Genomic DNA, 25,904 nt, shown 5'->3' with positions numbered 1-25,904 from the left:
AGAATTGCCTGAACCCAGGAGGCGGAGGTTGCGGTGAGCCGAGATCGCGCCATTGCACTCCAGCCTGGGTGACGGAGCGAAACTCCGTCTCAAAAAGAAAAAAAAAAAAAAACAAAAAAAAATAGTGTTCATATGGTCACACAGTATTTACTTAGATGGTATACAGACCTAAACCATTTTTTTCGAGACAGAGTCTCCCTCTGTTGCCCAGGCTGAAATGCAGTGGCATGATCTTTGCTCACTGTGACTTCTGCCCTGAGTTCAAGTGATTCTCTTGCCTCAGCCTCCTAAGTAGCATGTTTTACAGGTGCCTGTCACCACACCCAGCTATTTTTATTTATTTATTTATTTTATTTATTTTTAGCAGAGACAAGGTTTCACCATGTCGGCCAGGCTAGTCTCAAAAGTTCTGACCTCACGTGATCAGCCCACCTTGGCCTCCCAAAATGCATGAGCTGCCACACCTGGCCTAACACATTTTACTTATAACAGTAACACAAAAGGAAAAATAAGCCTAACAAGAGACATACACAAACTATATGGGGAACAACTCTGAATATTACTGAGAGCTACAAATGAAGATGAAAACAGACATAGAAGCATACCATGCCCTCAGGTAGGAAGAATGTAATAAAAATATCAATTCCCTAAATTAATATTTATAGGTTCTTAGTCTGTATCTCTGTAAAGATCTAGATCTTTATATATGTTCTTAATACATAAAAAGCGCCTACAAATCAAAATGGGTAAACAGAACCACACAGCCTGTTGAAAAATAGGCAAAGAATATGAGCAGACGCTTATTCATTCATTTTTTCAATCGGTATGTCTTGAGTGCTCAAAGGCACCATGTCCCGCCTAGGTACCCGGAAATACCAGTGGACGTAAGAGAGTTTAGGCCACAGAGAGCCCGTATTTGAGAAGCGAGAGAGACAGGCAATAACCAAATAACATTAAGGTAATAATAAGAGCTATGAAGAAAAATTAAGCAGAGTAAGGGGATGAAGAGTGCTCTGGGGAGGAGCCATGCATTAGAGCAGCTTTCTCTGGGAAGGTGGTGTAGGAGAGGCCCTAATACAGTCAGGGGCACACAGTGTAAATATCAGCCGCCAGGAGAACAGCAAGTTCCGAGGCCCTGAGTGAGAGCAAGCTTGACATATTTAAGGAAAACACAGACGCCTGAGTGGCTGCAGTACTGTGATTGGTCAGAGGAGTAAGAGATGACGTAACAGGTACAACCAGGGGCCAAACTAGGCAGGCCCTTGTAAGCTTTGGAAGGACTTGGGACTTTAAGTTTGATGGGAATCTACTGGGAGGTTTTGAACAGTGAAGTAACACAGATGTATGTCTTAAAAATAGAATACGGGAAGGATTGAATGAAAAAAGGCAAAAGCATATGGGCAAGTCTTGCCCCTATGAGAAGGGGAAAAGGGTATCTTAGTTTAGTTTGAACTTGGATTTCTCTGAGTGCAGCTGCAAAGTCTTTCATGTATTTCAGGGACACCTGAATTGTTTAGAAACACCAATTTTTACCAGGTTGTCTGCTGGGGATGTGGGCAGGCGCTGTCATACACTGCTTCTTGTTTTTTTTTTTTTTTTTTTTTTTTTTTTTTTTTTTTTTTTGGACACAGAGTCTTGCTCTGTCACCGAGGCTGGAGTGCAGTGGCATGATCTTGATTCACTGGAACCTCTGCCTCCCAGGTTCAAGCAATTCTCCTGCCTCAACCTCCTGAGCAGCTAGGACTACAGGCATGCACTACCAGGTCAAGCTAATTTATATATATTTTAAGTACAGATGGAGTTTCACCATGTTGATCAGGCTGGTCTCGAACTTCTGACCTCAAGTGATCCACCTGCCTTGCCTTCCCAAAGTGCTGGGATTACAGATGTAACCCACCATACCCAGCCATATATTGCTAATAGGAGTGTTTATTGGTACACTAAGACAATCTGGCAATGTCTTTCTAAATTAAAAATGTGTATATACTTAGACCTAGCAAGTCCTTTTCAAGGTATTTATCTTTTGATATATTTGCACCTTTGTGGAATTAAGTATGTACAAGGATATTAATGATATTCTTGCTAACAGTAAGACTGGAAATGATCTAAATATCTATCCAAAGGGAGCTAGATATATAAATTATGGTATATCTATGCAATGGAATACTATACAGTATGTGAATAAAACATAATAGGGGCAGCTTCATATTTTCCGATAGAACAAGCCCCAGATAAATTGTTAATGGAAAAAAGCAAAATGCATGACAATTTTTTTCTTTTTGAGACAGTCTTACTCTGTTGCCCAGGCTGGAATGCAGTAGCACAATCTCAGCTCATAGCAACTTCCACCTCCCCAGTTCAAGTGCGTTTCCTGCCTCAGCTTACCAAGTAGCTGGGAATACAGGCACGTGCTACCATGCACGGCTCATTTTTTGTATTTTTAGTAGAGATGTGGTTTCACCCTGTTGGCCATGCTGGTCTCTAACTCCTGACCTCAGGTGATCTGCCCGCCTCAGCCTCCCAAAGTGTTGAGATTACAGGTGTGAGCCACTGCCCTTGGCCACATGGCAATTTTTATAGCATGCTATCATTCATCGTCAAATGTATTTGCAAATGCATACATTACCTCGGTGTTTTTTTGTTTTGTTTTGTTTTTTTGAGACGGACTCTCACTCTGTCACTTGGGCTGGAGTACCGTGGTGCCATCTTGACTCACCACAACCTCCGCCTCCTGGGTTCAAGCAGTTCTCCTGCCTCAGCCTCCTGAGTAGCTGGGATTACAGGTACCCACTACTATGCCCAGCTAATTTATTTTTAGTAGAGACGGGGTTTCACCATGTTGGTCAGGCTGCTCTTGAACTCATGACCTCGTGATATGCCTGCCTTGTTTCCAAAGTGCTAGGATTATACTCACAAAGTGAGTCACCACATGTGGCCATTACCTCTGAAAGAATATATAATAAACTGGAAATGCAGCTGCTTCTTGAGAGAAGCGGGACTAGGGGACGAGGAAGAGTTGCACAATATACCCTTGTTGTCCACTTGGATTTTTTTTTTTTTGGAGGCATGGTCTTACTCCGCCTCCCAGGCTCAAGCAATTCTCCCACCCCAGCCTCCCAAATAGCTGGGACCACAGGTGTGTGTTACCATGCCCAGCTAGTTTGCATATTTTTTGTAGAGATGGGGTTTTCACCATGTTGCCTAGGCTGAGTCTTAAATTCCTGGGCTCAAGTGATCCTCCCTCCTTGGCCTCCCAAAGTGCTGTGATTATAGGCATGAGCCACTGTGCCTGGCTAGATTTTCTCCAGATTCATATTTTACTGATTTGCAAAATGATTCTTTTTCAAATTTTTCGATTTTTAAAAAACAGATCAATGTCTCACTATGTTGTCCAGGCTGGTCGTTAACTCCTGGGCTCAAGGATTACAGGCCTGGCCACTGTGCCCGGCCAAGACACTACATACTATAGTCAACGAGTACAAGAGAGACTATGCCTACCATGATGGTGCAGACCACAGCCAGAGATCCAGTCACTATTTTTGTTTTTTTCTTTTTTGAGATGGAGTCTCGCTCAGTCACCAGACTGGAGTGCAGTGGTGTGATCTCGGCTCACTGCAACCTCCGCTTCCCCGGTTTAAGCAATTCTCCTGCCTCAGCCTCCTGAGTAGCTGGGCCTACAGGCGTGTGCCACCACACCCAGCTAATTTTAAAAAAATTTCTAGTAGAGACGCGGTTTCACCATATTGGCCAGGATGGTCTCGATCTCTTGACCTCATGATCCACCCACCTCAGCATCCCAAAGTGCTGGGATTACAGATGTGAGGATTACACCTGGCCCACTGTTTTTGAGATGGGGTCTGGTTCTGCTCAGAATAGAGTGTAGTGGTGCAATCATGGCTCACTGTAGCCTTGAACTCCTGGGCTCAAATCATCCTCCTACCTCAAGCTCCCAAGTAGCTGGTCCTATAGTCATGTGCAACCATGCCTGGCTAATTTATGTAATATTTGTAGAGATGGGATCTTGCCATGTTGCCCAGGCTGGGTCTTGAACTACTGGTTTCAACAGATCCCCCTGCTATAGCCTCCCAAAGCATTAGCATCACAGGCATAAGCTACTGGGCCTGGTCCAGTTATTTTGATTCATTATTTTGTTCAGCACAAGGTAGATTTACAGACTGCAAGTAATGTGCCCTGGACAGGACATGATGAGTTATGCCTTTAATTCTAGCACTTCGGGAGCCCGAGGCAGCTGAATCACCTCAGGTCAGAAGTTCAAAACCAGCCTGGCCAACACGGTGAAGCCTTACTGCTACTAAAATATAAAAATTAGCCAGGCATGGTAACGGGCGCCTATAATCCCAGCTACTCAGGATGCTGAGGCAGGAGAATTGCTTGAACCTGATGGGTGGAGGTTGCAGTGAGCTGAGCTGAGATCACACCACTGCACTCCAGCCTGGACAACAGAGTAAAACAGTTTCTTGGCGGGGGCGGGGGGGGGGCGGGGAAGAACATACCCTGAATCCAGAACTGTTACCACCTAAAACTGAACTAACATCACCAGTCTGGGCAACATAGCGAGACACTGTCTGTAAAAAAAAGAAAAATTAACCGGGCATGGTGGCACACTCCTGTAGTCACAGCTACTCAGGAGGCTGAGGCAGGAGAATTGCTTGAGCCCACGCGTTCAAGGCCGTAGTGTGATGAGATCCTGTCACTGTCTTCTTGCCTGGGTGAGAGAGAGATCCTGACTCTAATAGTAAAATTTTTTTAAAAAATTGAACTAAATAGATTCAACATGCAATAAACAGGAGCTGTCATCTATAAAAACTCACCCAAATACACCAACCACACCTTTAAGAAAAGACTGTAAATGTTTGCTGAGATAAAAATGTATTTTACATTCTTTTTCAGGAACCTAGATGATCCAAATCTCATCAGGAAGCCACCAATCCTGAGATAAATCAATGTAACAATTTTCAGAATGCAGCTTTACTTAACACGATCTACAGTTATATAATGACAGAGTTGGTAACTGGTGGAAAAATACTGATCAAGAAATGTTCCTGGCAGACGTGGTGGCTCATTCCTGTAATCCTGGTGCTTTGGGAGGTTGAGGCGGGTGGATCACTTGAGGTCAGGAGTTTGAGACCAGCCTGGCCAACATGATGAAGCCCCATCTCTACCAAAAATACAAAAATCAGCCAGGTGTGGTGGCATATGCCGGTAATCCCAGCTACTCGGGAGGCTGAGGCAGGAGAATCATTGGAACCGAGGAGGTGAAGACTGCAGTGAGCCTAGATCACACCACTGCACTCCAGTCTTGGTGATAAACGCAAAACTCCGTCTTAAAAAAAAAAAAAAATTAGCCAGGTGTGGTGATGCATGTCTGCAACCCCAGCTAGCAGAGAGGCTGAGGCAGGAGAATTGCTTGAACCCAGGAGGCAGAGGTTTCACTGAGCTATGATCATGCCACTGCACTCCAACCTGCATGACAGACTGAGACTATCTCAAAAACAAAAAACAGACCAAAAAAAAAAAAAAAAAAAAAAGATGCATTCCTTAAGAAAGTCATTCTTTAGCATTTCTTCATCACTGTCCACAGCAAAGCGTACTAACTCCTCTGCATGGTGATGTTCCTTGAAGATGCAAACCCTATCAGGTCCATCTTTTTATCATTAGCTTCTAGGACAGTTCCCAGCTTATTACAGGAGTCCCATGCATGTTTGTGGGGGCTGAACTGGGTACCCATCCAAACAAAGGTAAAGTTACAGAGACACACTCAGACTGGGGAAGATGGCTCAGGCCAGAATAGCATCTCATGCGGAGATCTTTCCAGCGAAACCACATTCCTGGTTTTGCACTTATCTAACAGCCTTCTTTGCTACGTGTGGTTGAGTCCCAGGGGTCACTCCAGTTCCTTCTCATGATGTCACTGAAACCATTCTCATTCCTGTCAGCTTTTTGTGAAGCTCATCAGTGGAAATCAGCCCCTTAGGCCTGGGTGAACAGATATAACTGAACCCGCTTAGATGATGTTCAGGGAATAGGCCCTTGGGACACCCACAGGTATGGCCGTATCAATAAAAGCCAGCTGACCTTCCTCACTTTCTCATGGGTCTTGGTAGCGGGTATTTGGAAAATTAATTGTATCCCACATTTGCAATGACTGAGCTCCAGGACTGCATTCTTACCTCTGTAATCCCCATACAGGTTAGGAAGGAGGATGTGATTGGCCCAGGGATAGAAATCCTGAAGAAGCTTGATTTCTGAGAAACGGTGAGCAAAGGTCCTCCGGATAGCTTGGTGGAGGTAAAACCTATTGGAGTTCTTTGCAGAGTAGATTGTAGTCATCAACAGGGTAAGGAAGAAGATTTGTACTAGTTTAGAAGAGGAAAAAAATGTCATAGTTGAGTGGTTGACTGAGCAATTGTCTATGCCTTTTTCTTCATTTTTCCTAAGTCTATAGACATATGTAGGTCAAAGCCAGTAAAAAAAATGGCAATTTCATATGGTTCAATCTAATAATTATAAATACACACATACACATTTTCTTCCCAGAATTATTCTGCCACTAATCATACATTTTACTTAAAATAAGATACACAGGCCAGGTGCAGTGGCTCACACTTATAATCCTCACACTTTGGGAGGCCGAGACAGGCAGATCACCTGAGGTCAGGAGTTTGAGACAAACCTGGCCAACACAGTGAAACCTCCTCTCTACTAAAAATATTAAAATTAGCTGGGTGTGGTTGTGCATGCCTGTAACCCCAGCTAGCCGGGAGGCTGAGGCAGAAGAATCGCTGGAACCTCAGAAGCAGAGGTTGCAGTAAGCTGAGACTGCACCACTGCACTCCAGCCTGGGCGACAGAGTGAGACTCCATTAAAAAAAAAGACAAAGATACATAAAAGCCCACACAAGAAATGTTGTGTTTAGCTCTAAGGACTAAGCGTGCACCCCATCTCACTTATCTGACTGTGTTCACTAGAAGCGAAGCCATGATATAAACAGAATTTGTCTTCTTTGGATTCGAGAATACAATAATGAACCAGATGTGTTGAAGCCAGTCAGCTAGCACCTCCAGAATAGGCTTTTGCCAAATCATTTTCATTTTCCCTCCGTAGATCAAGTGTTACTACATTTTGCAGGTGGAAAAAGTGACATACTCAAGCACACAATGAAATCTCTAGACTTAGGCCAGGCGCGGTGGCTCAAGCCTGTAATCCCAGCACTTTGGGAGGCCGAGGCGGGTGGATCACGAGGTCGAGAGATCGAGACCATCCTGGTCAACATGGTGAAACCCCGTCTCTACTAAAAATACAAAAAATTAGCTGGGCATGGTGGCACGTGCCTGTAATCCCAGCTACTCAGGAGGCTGAGGCAGGAGAATTGCCTGAACCCAGGAGGCGGAGGTTGCGGTGAGCCGAGATCGCGCCATTGCACTCCAGCCTGGGTAACAAGAGTGAAACTCCGTCTCAAAAAAAAAAAAAAAAAAAGAAATCTCTAGACTCCAAGGTCAGGGGTCTGTCCAGTTACCATCCCACCTGCTTTGCTGGAATCCCAAATCTCACAAGCTGAAGATCTTAAAAGATAGCTTTTGAACCCTTCTTTATTTTCCATTTTATTCTCTCTCTTCCTTTCCCTTCTGAAAAAAGTGTTGTATTACCAATATGTTGCCATTTCCTCTCCATACCCAAAATATCTCCAGTCAGCTTGAAGAGTGTCTTCTTTTTCAGGGTTCTTTCTGGGTGCTTAGTTGGACTATTCATAGTTGGGGCTACGTAGATGGGGTTGTTCTTATCTCTTGAACCTGGTACCGATGAAGAACATTTTGCTGTCAAAAATTCAAATGTAGACCAAAGAAATGTTATATTTCATTAAGCGGTCACTCACCATTCATTGAGCATCTATGTGAGCACCTCCATTTAAATCCTGAAGAAACAAGGAGTAAAACTACCTATGCAGTGCTTCTTAAACTCTCTATTATAAGGGACCTGTTTTTTAAAAAATTCCAGTCAACTGGAGACTGATTACTTCTATGCAATAGTCACCAGGCTGAGGACAGCGGCTCATGCCTGTAATTCCAGCACTTTGGGAGGGGGTTTGCTATGTTGCCCAAGCTGATCTCGAACCCTGACTTCAGGTGATCCACCTGAGACCCTGTCTTTAAAAAAAAAAAATTAAAACATATATAAAAAAAGAAAAAAATTAAGCAAAAGCAGGTAAAATACAAAGCCTGTTTTTGAAAATTAGATTTAATAGGTATAAAGTTAGGCTGTCAAATTGCTCAAGTTTTCAAATGCTTATTCTTGATTCCTGTACTTATCTTAGACTAGAAACAAACAGTTCTAGTCTGTGAGCCACACTTTGATAACACTGTTCTATAGTGGCATTTCTCACATGTTAATGTGCATAGGAATCATCTGGGAATATTGTTAAAATAAAGATTCTGGGGTGGGGCCTAAGAGTCTACATTTCTATGTTTTTATTTTTAATTTTTTTACTTTTAATTTTTCCACCCCATGGATAACTGCTAAAATGATTCTGCATTTCTGACAATTCCAGGAGATGACAGTGCTGCTGGTCTGCACACAACGCCATGAATAGAAGAATCTAGAGACGGATTAAGAGTGAGAGAAAGCCAGTGAATTAGAGGAGGACATGAGGCCAGGTGTGGTGGCTCATGCCTGTAATCCCAGCACTTTGGGAGGCCAAGGCGGGCCGATCACCTGAGCTCAGGAGTTCGAGACCAGCCTGGCCAACATGGCGAAACTCTGTCCCTACTAAAAATATAAAACATTAGCTGGGCATCGTGGTGTACACCTGTAATCCCAGCTGCTCTAGAGGCTGAGGCAGGAGAATTGCTTAAACCTGGGAGGCAGAGGTTGCAGTGAGCCGAGATCATGCCACTGGACCCCAGCCTGGGTGACAGAGCAAGACTCCACCTAAAAAAAATTAAAATAAAAAAAAATAGAGGAAGGCATGAAAGTTGCAGCATGTATGTGCCAAGTACCATGGGATCAGTGAAGAGTCAGCAAATAAATCTCTCCAAGAAAGTCAGAGAAGGCTTCACAGAGGAAGTGACATTTGACATTTATTTTGAAGGATTAATCAGAGCTCTCCAGATGAACAAGGGTGAGGATAAGGGGGAAAAAAAACCTCTTTTTTAGGCAGAGAGACCAACAGTTCAGAATGCATAGAGAATTAAAGTGCGTGCAGGGAAGTCAGAATATTATTATTTTTGAGATGGAGTTTCGCTCTTGTCACCCAGACTGGAGTGCAATGGTGCGATCTCAGCTCACTGCAACCTCCCCCTCCCAGGTTCAAGGGATTCTTCTGCCTCAGCCTCCCAAGAGGCTGGGATTATAGGCGGGTACCACCATACCCAGCTAATTTTGTATTTTTTTGTAGAGAGAGTTTCACTATGTTGGCCGGCTGGTCATGGACAGGAGGCAGTTTCAAGTCAGATTAAGTTTTTTCATCTCACAAGGAATGGAGTGCCTACTGCTTAGCAGTAGATCACCGCTTAAAAAATAAGTGACTGTTAGGAGGCCAGGTGACGTGGCTCATGCCTGTAATCTCAGCATTTTGGGAGGCCAAGGCAGTTGGATCACCTGAGGTCAGGAGGTCAAGACCAGCCTGGCCAACATGGTGAAACCCCATCTCTACTAAAAATACAAAAATTAGCCAGGTATGGTGGCATATGCTAGTAATCCCAGCTACTTGGGTGGCTGAGGCAGGAAAATCGCTGCAATCCTGGAGGTAGAGGTTGTAGTGAGCCAAGATTGCACCACTGCACTCCAGCCTGGGCAACAAGAATGAGAGTCCGTCTCAAAAAAGAAAAAAAAAAAAAAAAAAAAAGAAGTGACTGGCAACATCAAGTCTATTGCGTACCCCTCTGTGATGGCATTTTCCCCTGCTTTCCCTCAGAGGCAGTTCTTTCCTGAATTTTGGAGTTCGTCATTTCTATGCATTTCTTTATACTTTATCTATAAATGCATAGAAGAGATACATGTGTATCCTCCAATCAAGATACGCATCGTTTTTACGTTATTAAAATATTGTGCCAATTTTTCTGCAAGCTCCTTTTTGCCCAAGATTGTGTTTCTGAGGTTCACCCAGGTGATAAGTTAGCCCTAGCCAGTTATTTAGAGAGTAGGCTTTCTCAGGCTTGGTCACTAAATGTTGAAACTACGAGAGGAATTTAGGATTATGTATTCTGACTTTTTTAGAGAATGCTAATGCACTTGATGAGAATGAGAAGATATAGTAAAGAAGTGGATTTGTGGGGAGGCAAATGATTCAGTCACACTTGGAGGCATGAAGCTCCAGATAGGGAGCCGTGGAAAATGGCACCTCCAGCTCATGGGAGGGAGGGAGGGGAGGGAGGGAAGGGAGGAGAGAGAGAGGAGAAAGGAGGGAGACAGACAGATGAAAAGGAGATCTAAAATGCAGGGAGGCTGGGTGCAGTGGCTCACACTGGTAATCCCACAACTTTGGGAGGCCGAGGAGGGTGGATCATCTGTCAGGAGTTCAAGACCAGCCTGGCCAACATGGGGAAACCTCATCTCTACTAATAATACAAAAAAATTAGCTGGGTGTGGTGACAGAGGCCTGTAATCCCAGCTACTCGGGAGGCTGACGCAGGAGAGTCACTTGAACCCAGGAGATGGAGCTTGTAGTGAGCCGAGATCGCGCCATTATACTCCAGCCTGAGCGGCAAGAGCAAAACTTCATCTCAAAAACGTAAAAATAAACTGCAGGGGAGAGATGAAGCACTAGGAGGGAGAATGCGATGATCTAGGTGAGGATCCTCGCCTGGAAGTGCATTAGTCTTGGGCAGAAGAGAAATAACCAGTTGGTTAGAGACAAGTCCTTTGAATGGGTTAATTTATCTGAGTCAGCAAGGTGGCCAGAGTACCACTGATCTGATCTAATTTGCTTTTTGAAAAATTAGGTAGTTGTTAGAACTACTTGCGTTACCCGAGAGTGCCAAGATCCTCTTGGTCTGTTGTTCCTTCTCCTTGTGAAGCCGTGGCACCCTGCTCATCATCAGTGAGTGGACGAATGTGAAGACGACCACCTGCGCAGGAAAACCACAGGAGAACACTGTGAGCAGGAATTACAGACCCAGAAGATGATACCTTATGTAAAGAGGTGGGCATAATTGAAAAACTTCAATTATTTGGCCATTTATTTTTTATTTTTATTTTTGAGATGCAGTCTTGCTCTGTTGCCCAGGCTGAAAGGCAGTGGTATGATTTTGGCTCACTCTAACCTCTGCCTCCTGGGTTCATGCAATTCTTTGCCTCAGCCTCCCCAGTAGCAGAATTATAGGTGCATGCCACCATGCCTGGCTAATTTTTGCATTTTTAGTAGAGACAGGGTTTCACCATGTTGGCCAGGCTGGTCTTGAACTCCTGACCTTGTGATCCTCCCACCTTGGCCTCCCAAAGTGCTGGGATTACAGGCATGAGCCACTGTGCCTGGCTTCGGCCCTTTATTTCAATGGAAAACTAAACTAATTTCAGTCATTTTTGTACAATGATGGGGACCTGGAGAAGGGCCAGCAGACTCTAAATACTGTTAATATTCCTCTTTTTTGCTTATAGTTCTTAATCTGGTTGGCTGGAGAAGTTTACACTGTCAAACGATTTGTGATATTCAGTAATATCGCTGTCTTTGGAAGACCTCTCATGAAGATCCAGACTTTTTTTTTTTTTTTTTTTTTTGGAGACGAAGTCTCACTCTGTCACCCAGGCTTGAATGCAGTGGCACAATCTCAGCTCACTGCAACCTCTGCCTCCTGGGTTCAAGTGATTCTCTTGCCTCAGCCTCCCAAGTAGCTGGGACTGTAGATGCATACCATGCCCAGCCAATTTTTTTTTTTTTTTTTGAGACGGAGTTTCGCTCTTGTTACCCAGGCTGGAGTGCAATGGCGCGATCTCGGCTCACCGCAACCTCCGCCTCCTGGGTTCAAGCAATTCTCCTGCCTCAGCCTCCTGAGTAGCTGGGACTACAGGCACGCGCCACAATGCCCAGCTAATTTTTTGTATTTTTAGTAGAGACGGGGTTTCACCATGTTGACCGGGATGGTCTCGATCTCTTGACCTTGTGATCCACCCGCCTCGGCCTCCCAAAGTGCTGGGATTACAGGCTTGAGCCACCGCGCCCGGCCCCAACTAATTTTTATATTTTTAATAGAGACGGGGTTTCACCATGTTGACCTGGGTTGTCTTGAACTCCCAACTTCAAGTGATCTGCCTGCCTTGGCCTTCCAAAGTGCTGGGATTAGAGGCATGAGCCACTGCACCTGGCGAAGAGTCAGTTTTTTACAAGTCCCAGGATGAAATCTCAGGTTAGCAAAAGAAGTTAAGGAATCTTAGAATCGAGTAAGACCTTAAGCATCTGTTAGAGTAAACAAGTATTCCTCCATCCCTTAGATTTCCATGGAGGGCAAGAAAGTTCCATTCCAATCCTCAGGAGAATGAAGAGGGGTGATATTCTCAGCCTGGGGCCACACTCCCCTTACTCCACCTTATTTCACTAGGAAGAATCTGCCAGTGATTCCTCTCTCTCTGGGACCTGCCTGCCTGCAGTGTGGTCTGCTCAGCCCTGACTGGACTTCCCAGGGTTGGGCCGGTGGGCTTGGGCCAGGGCCAGGCTTTGTATCTAGACGGGGGGTTTGAGATACCAAGTAGTTGGCTGGGTGCAGTGGCTCATGCCTGTAATCACAGCACTTTGGGAGGCCGAGGCAGATGGATCACCTGAGGTCAGGTGTTTGAGACCAGCCTGATCAACATGGTGAAACCCCGTCTCTACGAAAAATACAAAAAATTAGCTGGGCATAGTGGTGGGTACCTGTAATTCCAGCTACTTGGGAGGCTGAGGCAGGAGAATGGCTTGAACCCGGGAGGCAGAGATTGCAGTGAGCCGAGATCACACCACTGCACTCCAGCCTGGGTGACAGAATGAGACTCTATCTTAAAAAAATAAAAAAGATCCCCAGTAGTTTCATCACTCCCAAAATTCTCACAAGCTGTCTCTTTGTATTTATAATCGTTTTAAAAGGAAGAGTCCATAACTTTTAGAAATATAAAGACTAACATGTGTGAAATGGAAAAAAATGATACGAAGTCTGATATTTTTCCCTCAACATAACAGACAAAATAAGATTGACCATGAGTTGGTTATTATTGAAGCTGGGTGATAGGACTTTAGGATGCAGTATACTAATCTCTACATTTTTGCGTGGGTTTGACATTTTCCTTAAATATAAAAAATTTAAGTTTTTTGTTGGTTGTTTTTTTCGAAGTGGTTTAGGCTGTTGATTTGTTACTGGTTACTGTCCTCTTCGCTCCCAGTCCGTTTCTGCCATACTTCTTAGTTTTTTCTGTGATGAATTACACATATCCATAACAAATGTCAGTTTGCCATTTTTTTTTTTTTGGAGACAAGGTCTCGTTCTGTCACCCAGGCTGGAGTACAGTGGTGTAATCACAGCTCACTGAAGCCTCAACCTCCTAGGCCAACCGATCCCACCTCAGCCTCCCAAGTAGCTGGAATACAGGAGCACACCACCATGCCTGGCTAAGTTTTTGTAATTTTTGTAGGGATGGAGTTTCATAATGTTGCCCAGGCTGGTCTTGAATACCTGGACTCCAGCAATCTGCCCGTCTTGGCCTCCCAAAGTGCTGGGATTACATGTGTGAGCCACTGCGCCCAGCCTGGTTTGCCTATTTGGTTTTTGATGTTTATGTTACATTGTCAAAACCACTAGGCACCTTGGATTGACACCAAGGGACCTCAGTTTCCCAAACTTGTGCAACTCCAGTGGTTCTTCCCATTCCTCACATACCTTTACTGGCTGGCTGATGAGGATATTTTGAAGCACTGATAAAATAATTGAAATCATCCAGCTGGTGGCTTGGTCTTTGTTCAATTCCAAGCTATAAAGTGCTGTAAAGAAGGCTGAAGCCAAGCTAGTGAGACCCAGGAGGAGCCAGCAGAATGAACTCAACCATTTGGACAGGCCATTAGAGATGGGCCTTTTTCCTTCTTCTGAGCTCAGGATGGCGAAACTGGTGACTTCCCTTAAGAACAAAAGTTGAAGGAATAATCTCGTACCCATCAGCTGAGAGAGAGGATGAGGAAGCTTACAGGGGATAAAGAAGGCTTGGTGTGGTGCATTACCTGAATGGCTCTTGCTCCGTGGGAAGCATGTGTGTTTCCAAGAGTTCCTGAAGTTTTTGAAGATGGCTGGCTGCAGCTAGGAGGTCACAAGTCTGGTGACCCTGGGTGAGACCCAGAGTGCCTAAGTGCGATTTTAGCCTCTGCAGAACTCTACACAGGTAACAGCAGAAATGATGGTGGTTTTCAGGAACAACTGAAAATATATTTCAAGTTGACACTTTCACAAGTGGATTTCAGTAAGTAGCAATTAGCCGTAGAGATGAGCAATTCATTAGTTGATGAGGTGGCTAAATTTTCCCACTACTAGCAGAGATTGGACTGTACCCAACACTTGCAGTATTACCATCTTCTCTGAGGATACTGGTGAATTTTAACAACTGTAAAATTCTAAGCTTTGATCTGAAGACTTTCAAAACCTTACTGACTTCTTCGCCAGAATGGCAGTACATGTGACCTATACTAGTGCCCACGAGACTCCAACTGTTATCTATAGGTTGCATCATCTCACCATCTCATGAAAGAAAAAGGATGACAAGTTTCCACAGCCTTCAACAAAGCAGATGGGATAGGTGAGTCTAATACAGAGAATATTTTTTTTCTTTTTTCTTTTCTTTTTCTTTTTGAGATGGAGTCTTATTCTGTCGCCCACGCTGGAGTACAGTGGCATGATCTCGGCTCACTGCAATCTCTGCCTCCCATGTTGAAGCGATTCTCCTGCCTCAGCCTCCCAAGTAGCTGGGACTACAGGTGCGTGCCATTACACCCAGCTACTTTTTGTATTTTTAGTAGAAACAGGGTCTCACCATGTTGGCCAGGATGATCTCGATCTCTTGACCTCATGATCCACCCGCCTTGACCTCCCAAAGTGCTGGGACTTACAGGCATGAGCCACTGCATCTGGCCCAGAGAACATTTTTCCTGTATTTTTTTTTTTTTTTTTTTTTTCCTGAGACGGAGTCTTGCTCTGTCACCCATGCTGAGTGTAATGGTGCAATCTTAGCTCACTGCAATCTCCGCTTCCCAGGTTCAAGGATTCTCCTGCCTTAGCTTCCATAGTAGCTGGGATTACAGGCATGTGTCACCACATCCAGCTAACTTTGGTATTTTTAGTAGAGACAGGGTTTTGTCATGTTGGCCAGGCTGGTTTTGAACTCCTGACCTCAGGTGATCCACCCACCTCAGCCTCTCGAAGTGCTTAGATTACAGGTGTAAGCCACCATGCCTGGCCTGTGTGTGTTTTTTTTTTAAACCCATACTTTGTATTACCAGATAGATTGTCTACGCCATCAAGGAGAACAAAGCCATCAGCTCTATATTAGAAGGTTAAGGCAATTAAAACAAGCAGAAGGTTGTATCAGCATTATGAATAAGAAAGAAAGAAACAGGCAAGGGAGTGGGAGGCAGATGGAACATTCATTACTCAAATCTACTCAAGTTTACCGTTTGCCCAGTGGTGCTCTGCCTGATGACAGCCTTGACCCTCCAAGTGAGAAGACAGAAGGCTGGATAAAAGTTCCACCAGCTTAGTAATGTTGCAAGAACTCCATGACAGTTGTTCACACTCTGAGAGTAGGTATGTATGTCTCCTGAGCAGGAATTGTACAGTTTCCCTTAATTCCTGAATATAGAACCAAGATGAGAAAAATCAGCCTGTTTTTCATTAACTCGGGATTTGTAGCAATTACAGGTGGTAAGGCTGTTTCTTTAGTCAAAAGGGGATCTGCTTAGCATGAAGAACCTCAATTTTTCATGTTCGAATTTTTTAGAAAGCAGTCACCTCACAGCTCACAGTAGCTGCAATACCAGTTTTATGAGAGAATGCGGAATGAAAAAAGAGACAATTTGATCAAACATCAAAGACTAAAACAGGCCAGAGTGGTACCTATGCACTCCCACTTAGTCCTCAGAATACTTCACAACCAAGAGTAAAAGCTAAAGATGTGGTTAATCACAGCTCAGGGGACAAGAACTGGGAAAAATACGTTACAGGTAAAAGGACCCAGACGGCCTTTCATGAGATTCTTTCCACTGCTCTCTTTCACTGTGTGGGGAAGGAGAGCATGTAATTCATCTGTAAAATTTGATACTAGCTGGGCAAGGTGGCTCACGCTTGTAATCCTGGCACTTTAGGAGGCCTAAGTGGGAGGATGGCTTGAGCCCATGAGTTTGAGATTAGCCTGGACAACGTGGTGAAACCCTGTTTCTACAAAAAAATACAAAATTTACCCAGATGTAGTGTCACATGCCTGTAGTCTCCACTGCTTGGGAGGCTGAGCTGGAAGGATTGCTTGAGCCTGGGAATCTGAGGCTGCAGTGAGCTGAGATTGCACCACTGCACTCAAGCCTATGCAACAGAGCCAGACCCTATCTCAAAACAAACAAGCAAGCAATAAAAATAAAATAAAATTTGATACCAAACTTACCTCAACTACCATTGTGACAGAGAGAGACTCAACAGAAGCATCTAAGAGGCAGGAGACCTGGATGGGAGGAAAGAGGGGCACAGTCTCCCGTGGCTGAATCAACGGGAAGAGCTGCCCAATGACAAGATTGATTGGGAAGAGGATGAGAGCAGTGTGGATGCTGATGAGCAGTTCAGACCAGGCCACAGCAAACGTACCCACTGAAAGAAAAGCATGACATCAACTTTTATCTTCAACTATTAAAATAATCTCAAAGTTGTTCCCCTCCTAGGTTTAACTATTTACTGAGGAAGCTAACTATGTTTATCTAGGAATAAAATTATCATGGCAGTAAAGATTATATTGTATTCATTTGTTAACGAATGAGAACACTGAGAAAATCTTTTAGAATGTTCTAATGCTAGGGCAGTGTAAGAAAAGGCACAATGTATGAGTCTGTTTTTACACGGCTATAAAGAATTACCTGAGACTGGGTAATTTATAAAGAAAAGAGGTTTAATTGACTTACAGTTCTGCATGGCTGGGGGAGCCTCAGGAGACTTACTATCATGGTGGAAGGTGAAGGGGAAGCAAGGCACCTTACATGGCATTACACCTCACATGCTGTACAAAGCAAGGCATCTTACATGGTACAGGAGAAACAGTGACAGGGCAACTGCCACACACTTTTTTTTCCCCGTGACAGAGGCTGGAGTGCAGTGGTACAATCTTGGCTCACTGCAACGTCTGCCCCCTGGGTTCAAGCAATTAAACCATCAGATATCATGAGAACTCACTATCATGAGAAAAGTATGGGAGAAACTGCCCCCATGATCCAGCCACCTCCCAGCAAGTCCCTCCCCCAACACTGGGGGGATTACAGTTGGATATGAGATTTGAGTGGGGACACAGAGCCAAACCATATCACACAACATGATTCTGTTTCTAATCCTGAAAGTAACGAGAGTGGAGTATAGTAAAAGTATTGCATAGTAGGCTGGACATGGTGACTCATGCTTGTAATTCAAGCATTTCAGGAGACTGAAGCAGGAGGATCACTTGAAGCCAGGAGCTCTAGACCAGCCTGGGTAACAGAGAGAGACCATTTCAAAAAAAAAAAAAAAAAAAAAAAAAAAGGATTGCTTTTGCTTACTACCCATATCAGGGCACATCCATACTTTGCTCATCTCTCTTGCCAGTGGTGCCATTTATCTTCCAGAACATAATGCTGATGACCATGTTGCAGAGGAGCAGTGTCATGCAGCAAGACAGCCGCTGGACTCTTGTAAACAGGTTCCAGGGATGCCGAGTTGCAACTGAAAGCCACAGATAATCCTGGGTGAACTTTTCTACAATCATGGAGGAAAACAGATGTCTGAAAAGAGAAATTAGAAGAGGACATACATGAGATTTTATTCTAAAAGTACCCCAGTTTAAGATGTGATTTGCCAAGCAACAAGTGACACAGCAACTCACAAGCTTCTATTCAACACCTCTATGAATAAGCTTTCAGATAATATAGTTCTTTCATTTATTTATGTTCAATTCTTTTACCATCACACTAATGTGTCCATGTAAGATTCTTTTGTTATTTTAGGACAAAAAGTTTAGGATAATTTTTATGGTATGCAAGTTTAAAATTAAAAATGTTTTAGCTTTATGAGTTTTAATAAATATTTTACTCTTCAAAAGTTTATATTAAACTTCTATTCAAAATAGTTTGGTGAATTCATACTCTGAGCACTTTCTGTATTCAAAATTTGGAGGAACTATAAATAACATATAAAAAGAGAGGCTTCTTCTTCAAAATGACTTCGCTGGGCTTAAACACAAAATAAACATCTGAGAAAGACATGTAGAATAAGAAAACAAGATGGTGAGAGGGAGGTAGAAGCCGCAGGATTACTGAGCTCTAGATCTGGAAGAGGTAGTACAAAGGTGTGAGTTTGACTTTTGTAGGGTAACTGAAACTAAAAATGTTTCATTGGGTGCAGGAGAGGGAGAGACAAAGCCAACTTCATTGCTAGAAGCCAGGGTTGAGCCTGGAGCTCATGAAAGAATACTTGAGAACAAAAAAACCTCTGTAGGGCTACACATTGGTAGTAATAAGGTGAGAAAAAAAGAACAGTCTGACGACCAGAAACTGAGTCAAGAGATCCACTGGCTTATGCCAAGATCTGCAATATTCCTAGTTTCATAAATTTCATTGAACAATAGGAGCTCCAAAATGCCATATAATATGTAAGGCCTAGTTCTAAACTAGAGATGCGAAGGGTTAGAATGAAAACAGTAGCAAAACCAGTGAGAGATGGTGTTTGTTGTGGGAGGGATGGACGGGATGGTGTATGTGTACCTGGAGGTGCAGTGGTAGGGAGAGGAGTGGGAGGGAGAGGGAAAACAACAATCCAGCTCAAAAGAAATTAATTTAATGGGACAGTGTGACAAAAACTTCAAAGTAAGTATTTCAGGATGCTTTAAGTGAAGGAATAGGCCAGGTATACTGTCTGGCCCCTGTAATCCTAGTGCTCTGGAAGGCTAAAGCAGGAGGATTGCTTGAGGTCAGGAGTTTCAGACAAGCCTAGGCAACACAGGAAGACCCTGTCACTACTTTAAAAAAATTTTTAAATATTAAAAAACTCACCCAGTATAGTGGCACACACCTGTAGTTCAAGGAGATTAAGGCTGCAGTGAGCTGTGCTTATGCCATTGCACACCAGCCTGAGTGACAGAGACACTGTCTGAAAAAAATAGAAAAGGAATAATGTTGACTTAAGTCTAAAATATCATGAAAAAACAGACATCAAATAAATTAAAAATCTTGGCTGGGCATGGCAGCTCATACCTGTAATCTCAGCTCTTTAGGAGGCTAAGGTGGATGGGTCACATGAGGCCAGGAATTTGAGACCAGCCTGGCCAACATGGCGAAACCCTGTCTCTACAAAAAATATAAAAATTAGCTGGGCATGGTGGTGCATGTCTGTAATCCCAGCTACTCAGAAAACCAAGGCACGACAATCACTTGAACCCAGGATGTGATGCGAAGGTTGCAGTGAGCTGAGATCATGCCACTGCACCCCAGCCTGGGCAAAGAGTGAGACTGTCTCAAAGGAAAAAAAAAAAAAAAGAAAGAAAAAAAAAAAAAGAAAGAAAGAAAGAAAAAAAAGGAAACAAAAGTCTTGAAACTAAAAAACGTGGACTCTCAGCAAGGAGGAAGTGAAAGCCAACGCAGAATTGTCAATCGCCTTTCTGAATGTTGAAGGCATGACCCAACATGCATACAGAGTCCCTTGGTAAATAGTCAGTGACTTATTAGTTCTAGGCGTTTCAGGAAATCTCTGTTCAGTAATTAGCGAAACACTAAGCTACCTGATCAGAAACTTCAGTTTCCACAAACAAGGGATACAGACTACAGAATTCATTCAGAAAAATCCCTAAGCAAACCAGCAAACAGCAACAAACATTAAAAACAATGAATCCTAGAGGAGGGGAAGAAAATCTGTCTTCCAGAGTTGCTAGATTTTGTTATTTAAAATGTCCAGTTTTCAACACCAACAACAAAAATCACAAGATATGCAAAGACACAAGAAAGTATGGCCCTCACATACAGAAAACAAAAAACAGCAGTTAACAGATAATCCTTAAGGAAGCAGAGACACCAGACTTACTAGACAAAGGCCTTAAATCAGCTATTTAAAATATATTCAGAGAACTAAAGTAAACCATTTTGAAAAATTAAATGAGAATGTTTCACCAAATACAGAATATCAATGAAGAGAAAATTTTTAAAAATCAAATAAAAACTCTCGAGTTGAAGAATACAAATGAAATGAAAATTTCACTAGAGAGACCTGAGCAGGCACAAAAAAGAATCAGCAAACCTGATTACCTGATAGGTAAGGTGAAATGATTTATTCTGAAAAACAGAAATAAAAAATAAAGAAAAATGTACAGAGTCTCAGACTGCTGTAGAATACCACCAAGTGAACCACCTTAGGAGTCCCAGAAGAGGATAAAGAGGCATGAGATTTAAAGGAATCGTTGAAAACTTCCAAAATTTGATGAAAGATTATCATGTATCTAAAAAGCTCAAAGAACTTCGAGTAGAATAAACTCAAGAGATCTGCTTGTACACTTCATAATATAACTGGTGCAAGCCAGAAACAGAGAGAGAATCTTGAAAGCAGCAAGAGATGCAACTCATCATGTACAAGGCTCCTCAATAAGATTAACAGCTGACTTCTCATCAGAAGTCATGGTGAATAGGAAGCAATGGGATGATACACTTGAAGTATAGGAAGAAAAAGGTTGTCAGCCCAAAATTATATATACAGCAGAACTATTCTTCAAAAATGGAGAAATAAGCATCCTTATTTTTCTATTCATTTTTCTTTATAGATACATATATGTATATGTATACATGTATATGTATATGTGCATTAGTATCAAGGAGAAATTAAGACACTTCAAGAGAAATAAAACAAAAAACTGTCTCTAATAATCCTGCCCTACATACTACACAGTAACTCAAAACAGCAAGAAATAAATACCAGTAAAGGTAACCACATAGGTAAAGATAATAAACAAAATGTGGTGTATATGAACACTCACACACAATGGAGTATCATTTAGTTTAGTTTTTTTTGTTTTTGAGACAGGGTCTTGCTCTGTCACCCAGGTTGGAGAGGAGTACAGAGTTGAGATCTCAGCTCACTGGAAGCTCCATCCCATCTTCCCACCTCAGTCTCCCGAGTAGCTAGGACCACAGGTGCACACCACCACAGCTGATATGGTTTGGCTGTATCTTTGCCCAAATCTCATCCTAAATTGTAGTTTCCATAATCCTCCCCTGTCATGGGAGGAATCAGGTAGAGATAATTGAATCATAGGGTTGGTTTCCCCCATCCTGTTCTTGCGATAGTGAGTTCTCAGAAGACTTGATGGTTTTATAAGGCACTTCCCCCTTCACTGGGCACTCATTCTCCTTCCTGCTGCCATGTGAATAAAGATGTGTTTGCTTCCCCTTCCACCATGAGTGTAAGTTTCCTGAGACCTCCCAAGCCATGCTGAATTGTGAGTCAATTAAACATCTTTCCTTTACAAATTACCCAGTGTTGGATATGTCTCCGTAGCAGCATGAGAATGGACTAAATATAACACCTGGCTAATTTTTTGTAGAGACGGGGTTTTGCTATGCTGGCCAGGCTGGTCTTGAATTCCTGAGCTGAAGTGATCCACCTGCCTCAGCCTCTCAAAGTGCTCAGATTCCAGGTGTGAGCCACTGCACCTGGCCCGTCATTTGGCTTTAAAAAGGAATGATTTTTTTTTTTTTGACATGGAGTTTTGCTCTTGTTGCTTAGGCTGAAGTGCAATGGCACAATCTTGACTCACTGAAACTTTCGCCTCCCAAGTTCAAGGAATCCTCCTGTCTCAGCCACCCACGTAGCTGGGATTACAGGCATCCAAACCACACCTAATTTTTGTATTTTTAGTAGAAACAGGGTTTCACAACATTGGCCAAGCTGGTGATCCATCTGCCTTGGCCTCCCAAAGTGCTGAAATTACAAGTGTGAGCCACTGCACCCAACCCCAAAAGGAAGGAAATTCTTTCACATGCTGCAACATTAACGAAACTTGAGGACAATGATAAATAAAATAAGCCAGCCACAAAAAGACAAATACTGTGTGGTTCCACTTACATGAGGAATCTGAAGTAATAAAATTCACAGAAATAGAATAGTTGCCAAGGGTTGGAAGGAGGAAGAAACAGGAAGTTGTTTAATGGGTGCAGAGTTTCGGTTTTGCAAGGTGGAAAAGTTCTGGAGCTCTGCTGCACAACGGTGTGAATATATATACTACTACTGAACTGAAGACTTAAAAATGGTTAAGATCGTAAAATTTATGTGCTTTTACCATCATTTAAAACTTTTTAAAAAATAGCATAAACAGGCCAGGTGTGGTGGCTCATGCCTGTAATCCCAGTACTTTGGGAGGCCGAAGCAGACGGATCACCTGAGGTCAGGAGTTCCAGACAAGCCAGGTTAACACGGTGAAACCCTGTCTCTGTTAAAAATAGAAAAATTAGCCTGGCATGGGGGCATGCGCTTGTAATCTCAGCTACTTGGAATGGGAGGAGGGCAGGAGAATCTGTTGAACCTTGGAGGCAGAGGCTGCAGTGAGTGAGCCAAGATCAGGCCACGCACTCCACTCTAGGTGAAAGAGAGAGACTGTGTCTCAAAAAAAAGCATCAACATAGATATATAGCTTGCAACTTTTTCGTCTGCCTTAAAAAATAGCTACATGCAGCAGTGACTATGAATCTATGTGATAGACACACAGTGCATGAAGTTGTAATTGGTATGACAATAGCACAAAGGAGTGGGAAGGGAACTGAGCTATAGGAGTGAAGTTCTTGTATACCATTGAAATTAAGTTGATATTAATCCAGCTAAGTTGTCATAAATTAGGATTTATAATTGCCCAGGAAAGCATGGAGAAAATAATTTAAAAACATATAGTAAAAGATATGACAAAAGAATACAGTAGACTAGAAAATATCTATGTAACACAAAGAAGGCAGTGATGTTCATTTGTAGATTCTATGCCAGTAGCTGTGGGTAACCGTTGAACCCCATTTGTGATGAAGCTAAAAAAGGTAGTGATAAAAAATATAGGAAAAAAAAAACGATAGAATAGAAAATACATATAGAAAACAAATAGTAAAATGACAGATATAAACCTCATGTTATTAGTAATTATATCAAATGTAAATAGGTTAAACTCACAAATTAAAAGATAGCGATTGGTAGAATCAACCAAAAAAACCCTAATCCAACTGTATTATGTCTACAACAGACGTAATTTAGATACGAAGCACAAATGAATTGAAATTAAAAGGATGGGCCGGTAGTGAAGGCTCCCACCTATTATCTCAGGACTTTGGGAGGCTGAGGTGGGACGATCATTTGAGGTCAAGAGTTCGAGGCCAGCCTGGCCAACTTGGTGAAACCCCATGTCTACTAAAAATACAAAATCTAGCCAGGCATGATGGCATATGCCTATGGTCTTAGCTAGTTGGGAGGTTAAGGCATGAGAATTGCTTGAACCCAGGAGGTGGCAGTGAGCCAAGACTACACCACCGCACTAAAAGGATGGAAAAAGATATTCCGTGCAAACAGCAATCAAAAGAGAACTGGAGTGGCTATACTAAGATAAAATATACCTGCAGACAAGAATTATTCCTAGAGACAAAGGATATTTTATTAAGGGGTCAATCTATTAAGAAGATAAATTCACCTGTGCTCATTGTCATCTTACAAGCCAAATGGAAGTGTTGCTAGCCAGCCAACTAGCTGTCACAGCGTTTCTGCTTAGGAACTGCTTGACAAGAAGACAATGTATTAAGACAACGTGTTAAGGGAAGGGTGGGGGCCAATATTCAAGATCCTTAAAGAAAAGAACTTTCAACCCAGAATTTAACATCCAGCCAAACTAAGCTTCATAAATGAAGGAAAAATAAAATCTTTTGTGAACAAGCAAGCACTCAGATTTCATCACCACCAGGCCTACTTTACAAGAGCTTCTGAAAGAACCACTACACATAGAAAGGAACAAACAGTATCAGCCTTTCTAAAAAATACCAAAAAGTAAAGAACATCAACATAATCAAGAATTTACTTCAACTAATGGGCAAAACAGCCAGCTAACATTAAATGGTAGTATTAAACTCACATATATTATTATTAATTCTAAATTTAAATCGACTAAATCCCCCAATCCAAAGACACAGACAGGTAAATAGGATAAAAAGCCAAAATCCATCGGTATGCTTCATCCAGACCCATCTCAAATCCAAGGATACACAAAGACTCAAAACAAAGGGATGGAGAAAGATTTGCCAACCAAATGGAGAGCAAAAATAAATAAATAAGAAGCAGGAGTTGCAATTTTTGCCTCTGATAAAAACAGACTTTAAAGCAACAAAGATCAAAAGAAGCAAAGAAGGATATTACATAATGACAAAAGCATCAATACAACAAGAAGAGCTAAAGATCCTAAATATATACGCACCCAATACAGGAACACCCAGATATGTAAGACTTATAAAGAGACTTAGACTCCCACACAATAATAGTGGGAGATTTCAACATCAATATTAGACAGATCAATGAGACAGAAAATTAACAACGATATCCAGGATGTGAACTCAGATCTGGAACAAGTAAACTTAATAAACATTTATAGAACTCTCCATTTTAAATACACAAAATATACACTCTTATCAGCACCACATCACACCTACTTACAGGTTTAAATGAAATATTGGTTGGCTGCTTGTTTTTTTCTTCCCTCGTTTTTTTTCATGTCTCTATTATTAAGCACAATTATAGGCAGACCCATTTTTAGGCTGCATTCCAGCCCGGGCAATAAAGCAACACCCCTGTTCTCTCTCCCTCTTCCTCTTTCTTCCTCTCCTTTTTTTAAAGTTTTTTTATTTTATTATTCTTTTTTTCTTCTTCTTCTTTTTTTTTTTTTAAAGAAGTGTTAAGGGAAGGATAGCAAAACATTTCTATCCGGCTAAACAGCTAAACTAAATAGCTAAACAAGAGTCGAGAGTAAAGATGGACGCGCACACCTCTCATTAGAACTATTAAAAGAGCTACTTCAACAATAAGAAAAAAGCCCAGAGTGATGGTGTCATACCTCTACTGGAAACACAGAAATTAAAGGATAAAAAAAATCACATTTCAACAACAAAAATGAATATATTTGAATTAATAAACATACCTATATATGTTTTAAAAATACTAGAACTAGTTGGATGCAAAGGTGTATGCCTGTAATCCCAGCTATGCAAGAAGCTGAGCTGGGAGGACTGCTTGAGCCCAGAGGTTTAAGATCAGCTTGGGCAACACAGTGAGATCCTATCTCAGAAACTGAAACAAAACAAACCTAGAACTGTAACAGGCATATGGAAGAGAAACAAACTGTATTCACGACCTAAGTTTTCAAAAATGAGAGAAAACTTCTACCAGTTTATTCCCAGACACGAGCAACACCCAATTTAAAATATGTATTTTTTTGTTTGCTTTTGTTTTGGAGATAGGGTCTTGTTCTGTATTTTTTTCCTACTTCCTGCTTGATGAACATCCATGTTTTTTAGTTTCAAAGTCTTTTTTCAAGTCTTTGCTCCTTTGCACAGGCTGGAGTACAGTGACACGATCTCAGCTCACTGCAGCCTCCACCTCCCGGGTTCAAGTGATTTTCCTGCCTCAGCCTCCCCAGTAGCTGGGACTACAGGAGAACACCAT

The 25,904-nt window shown here is 42.4% G+C and overlaps 1 protein-coding gene across 1 annotated transcript in view; it reads right to left on the bottom strand.

The window, feature by feature from the left end:
- The window catches only part of PKD1L3 (polycystin 1 like 3, transient receptor potential channel interacting), a 95,873-nt gene that overhangs the window by 19,583 nt on the left and 50,386 nt on the right, over positions 1-25,904 (bottom strand). The window contains 11 exon segments of the mRNA XM_039476673.2: positions 5,910-5,951; positions 5,954-6,076; positions 6,079-6,102; positions 6,105-6,377; positions 7,695-7,835; positions 10,985-11,084; positions 13,860-14,094; positions 14,195-14,387; positions 15,635-15,812; positions 16,618-16,817; positions 17,775-17,971. Coding sequence (XP_039332607.1) covers positions 5,910-5,951; positions 5,954-6,076; positions 6,079-6,102; positions 6,105-6,377; positions 7,695-7,835; positions 10,985-11,084; positions 13,860-14,094; positions 14,195-14,387; positions 15,635-15,812; positions 16,618-16,817; positions 17,775-17,971 — 1,706 coding nt within the window.

This window comes from Saimiri boliviensis, chromosome 1 (assembly GCF_048565385.1).
Source record: "Saimiri boliviensis isolate mSaiBol1 chromosome 1, mSaiBol1.pri, whole genome shotgun sequence".
NCBI lineage: Eukaryota > Metazoa > Chordata > Mammalia > Primates > Cebidae > Saimiri > Saimiri boliviensis.
The sequence above is the reverse complement of the archived record's forward strand: the minus strand, read 5'-3'. Positions and strand labels throughout refer to the sequence as shown.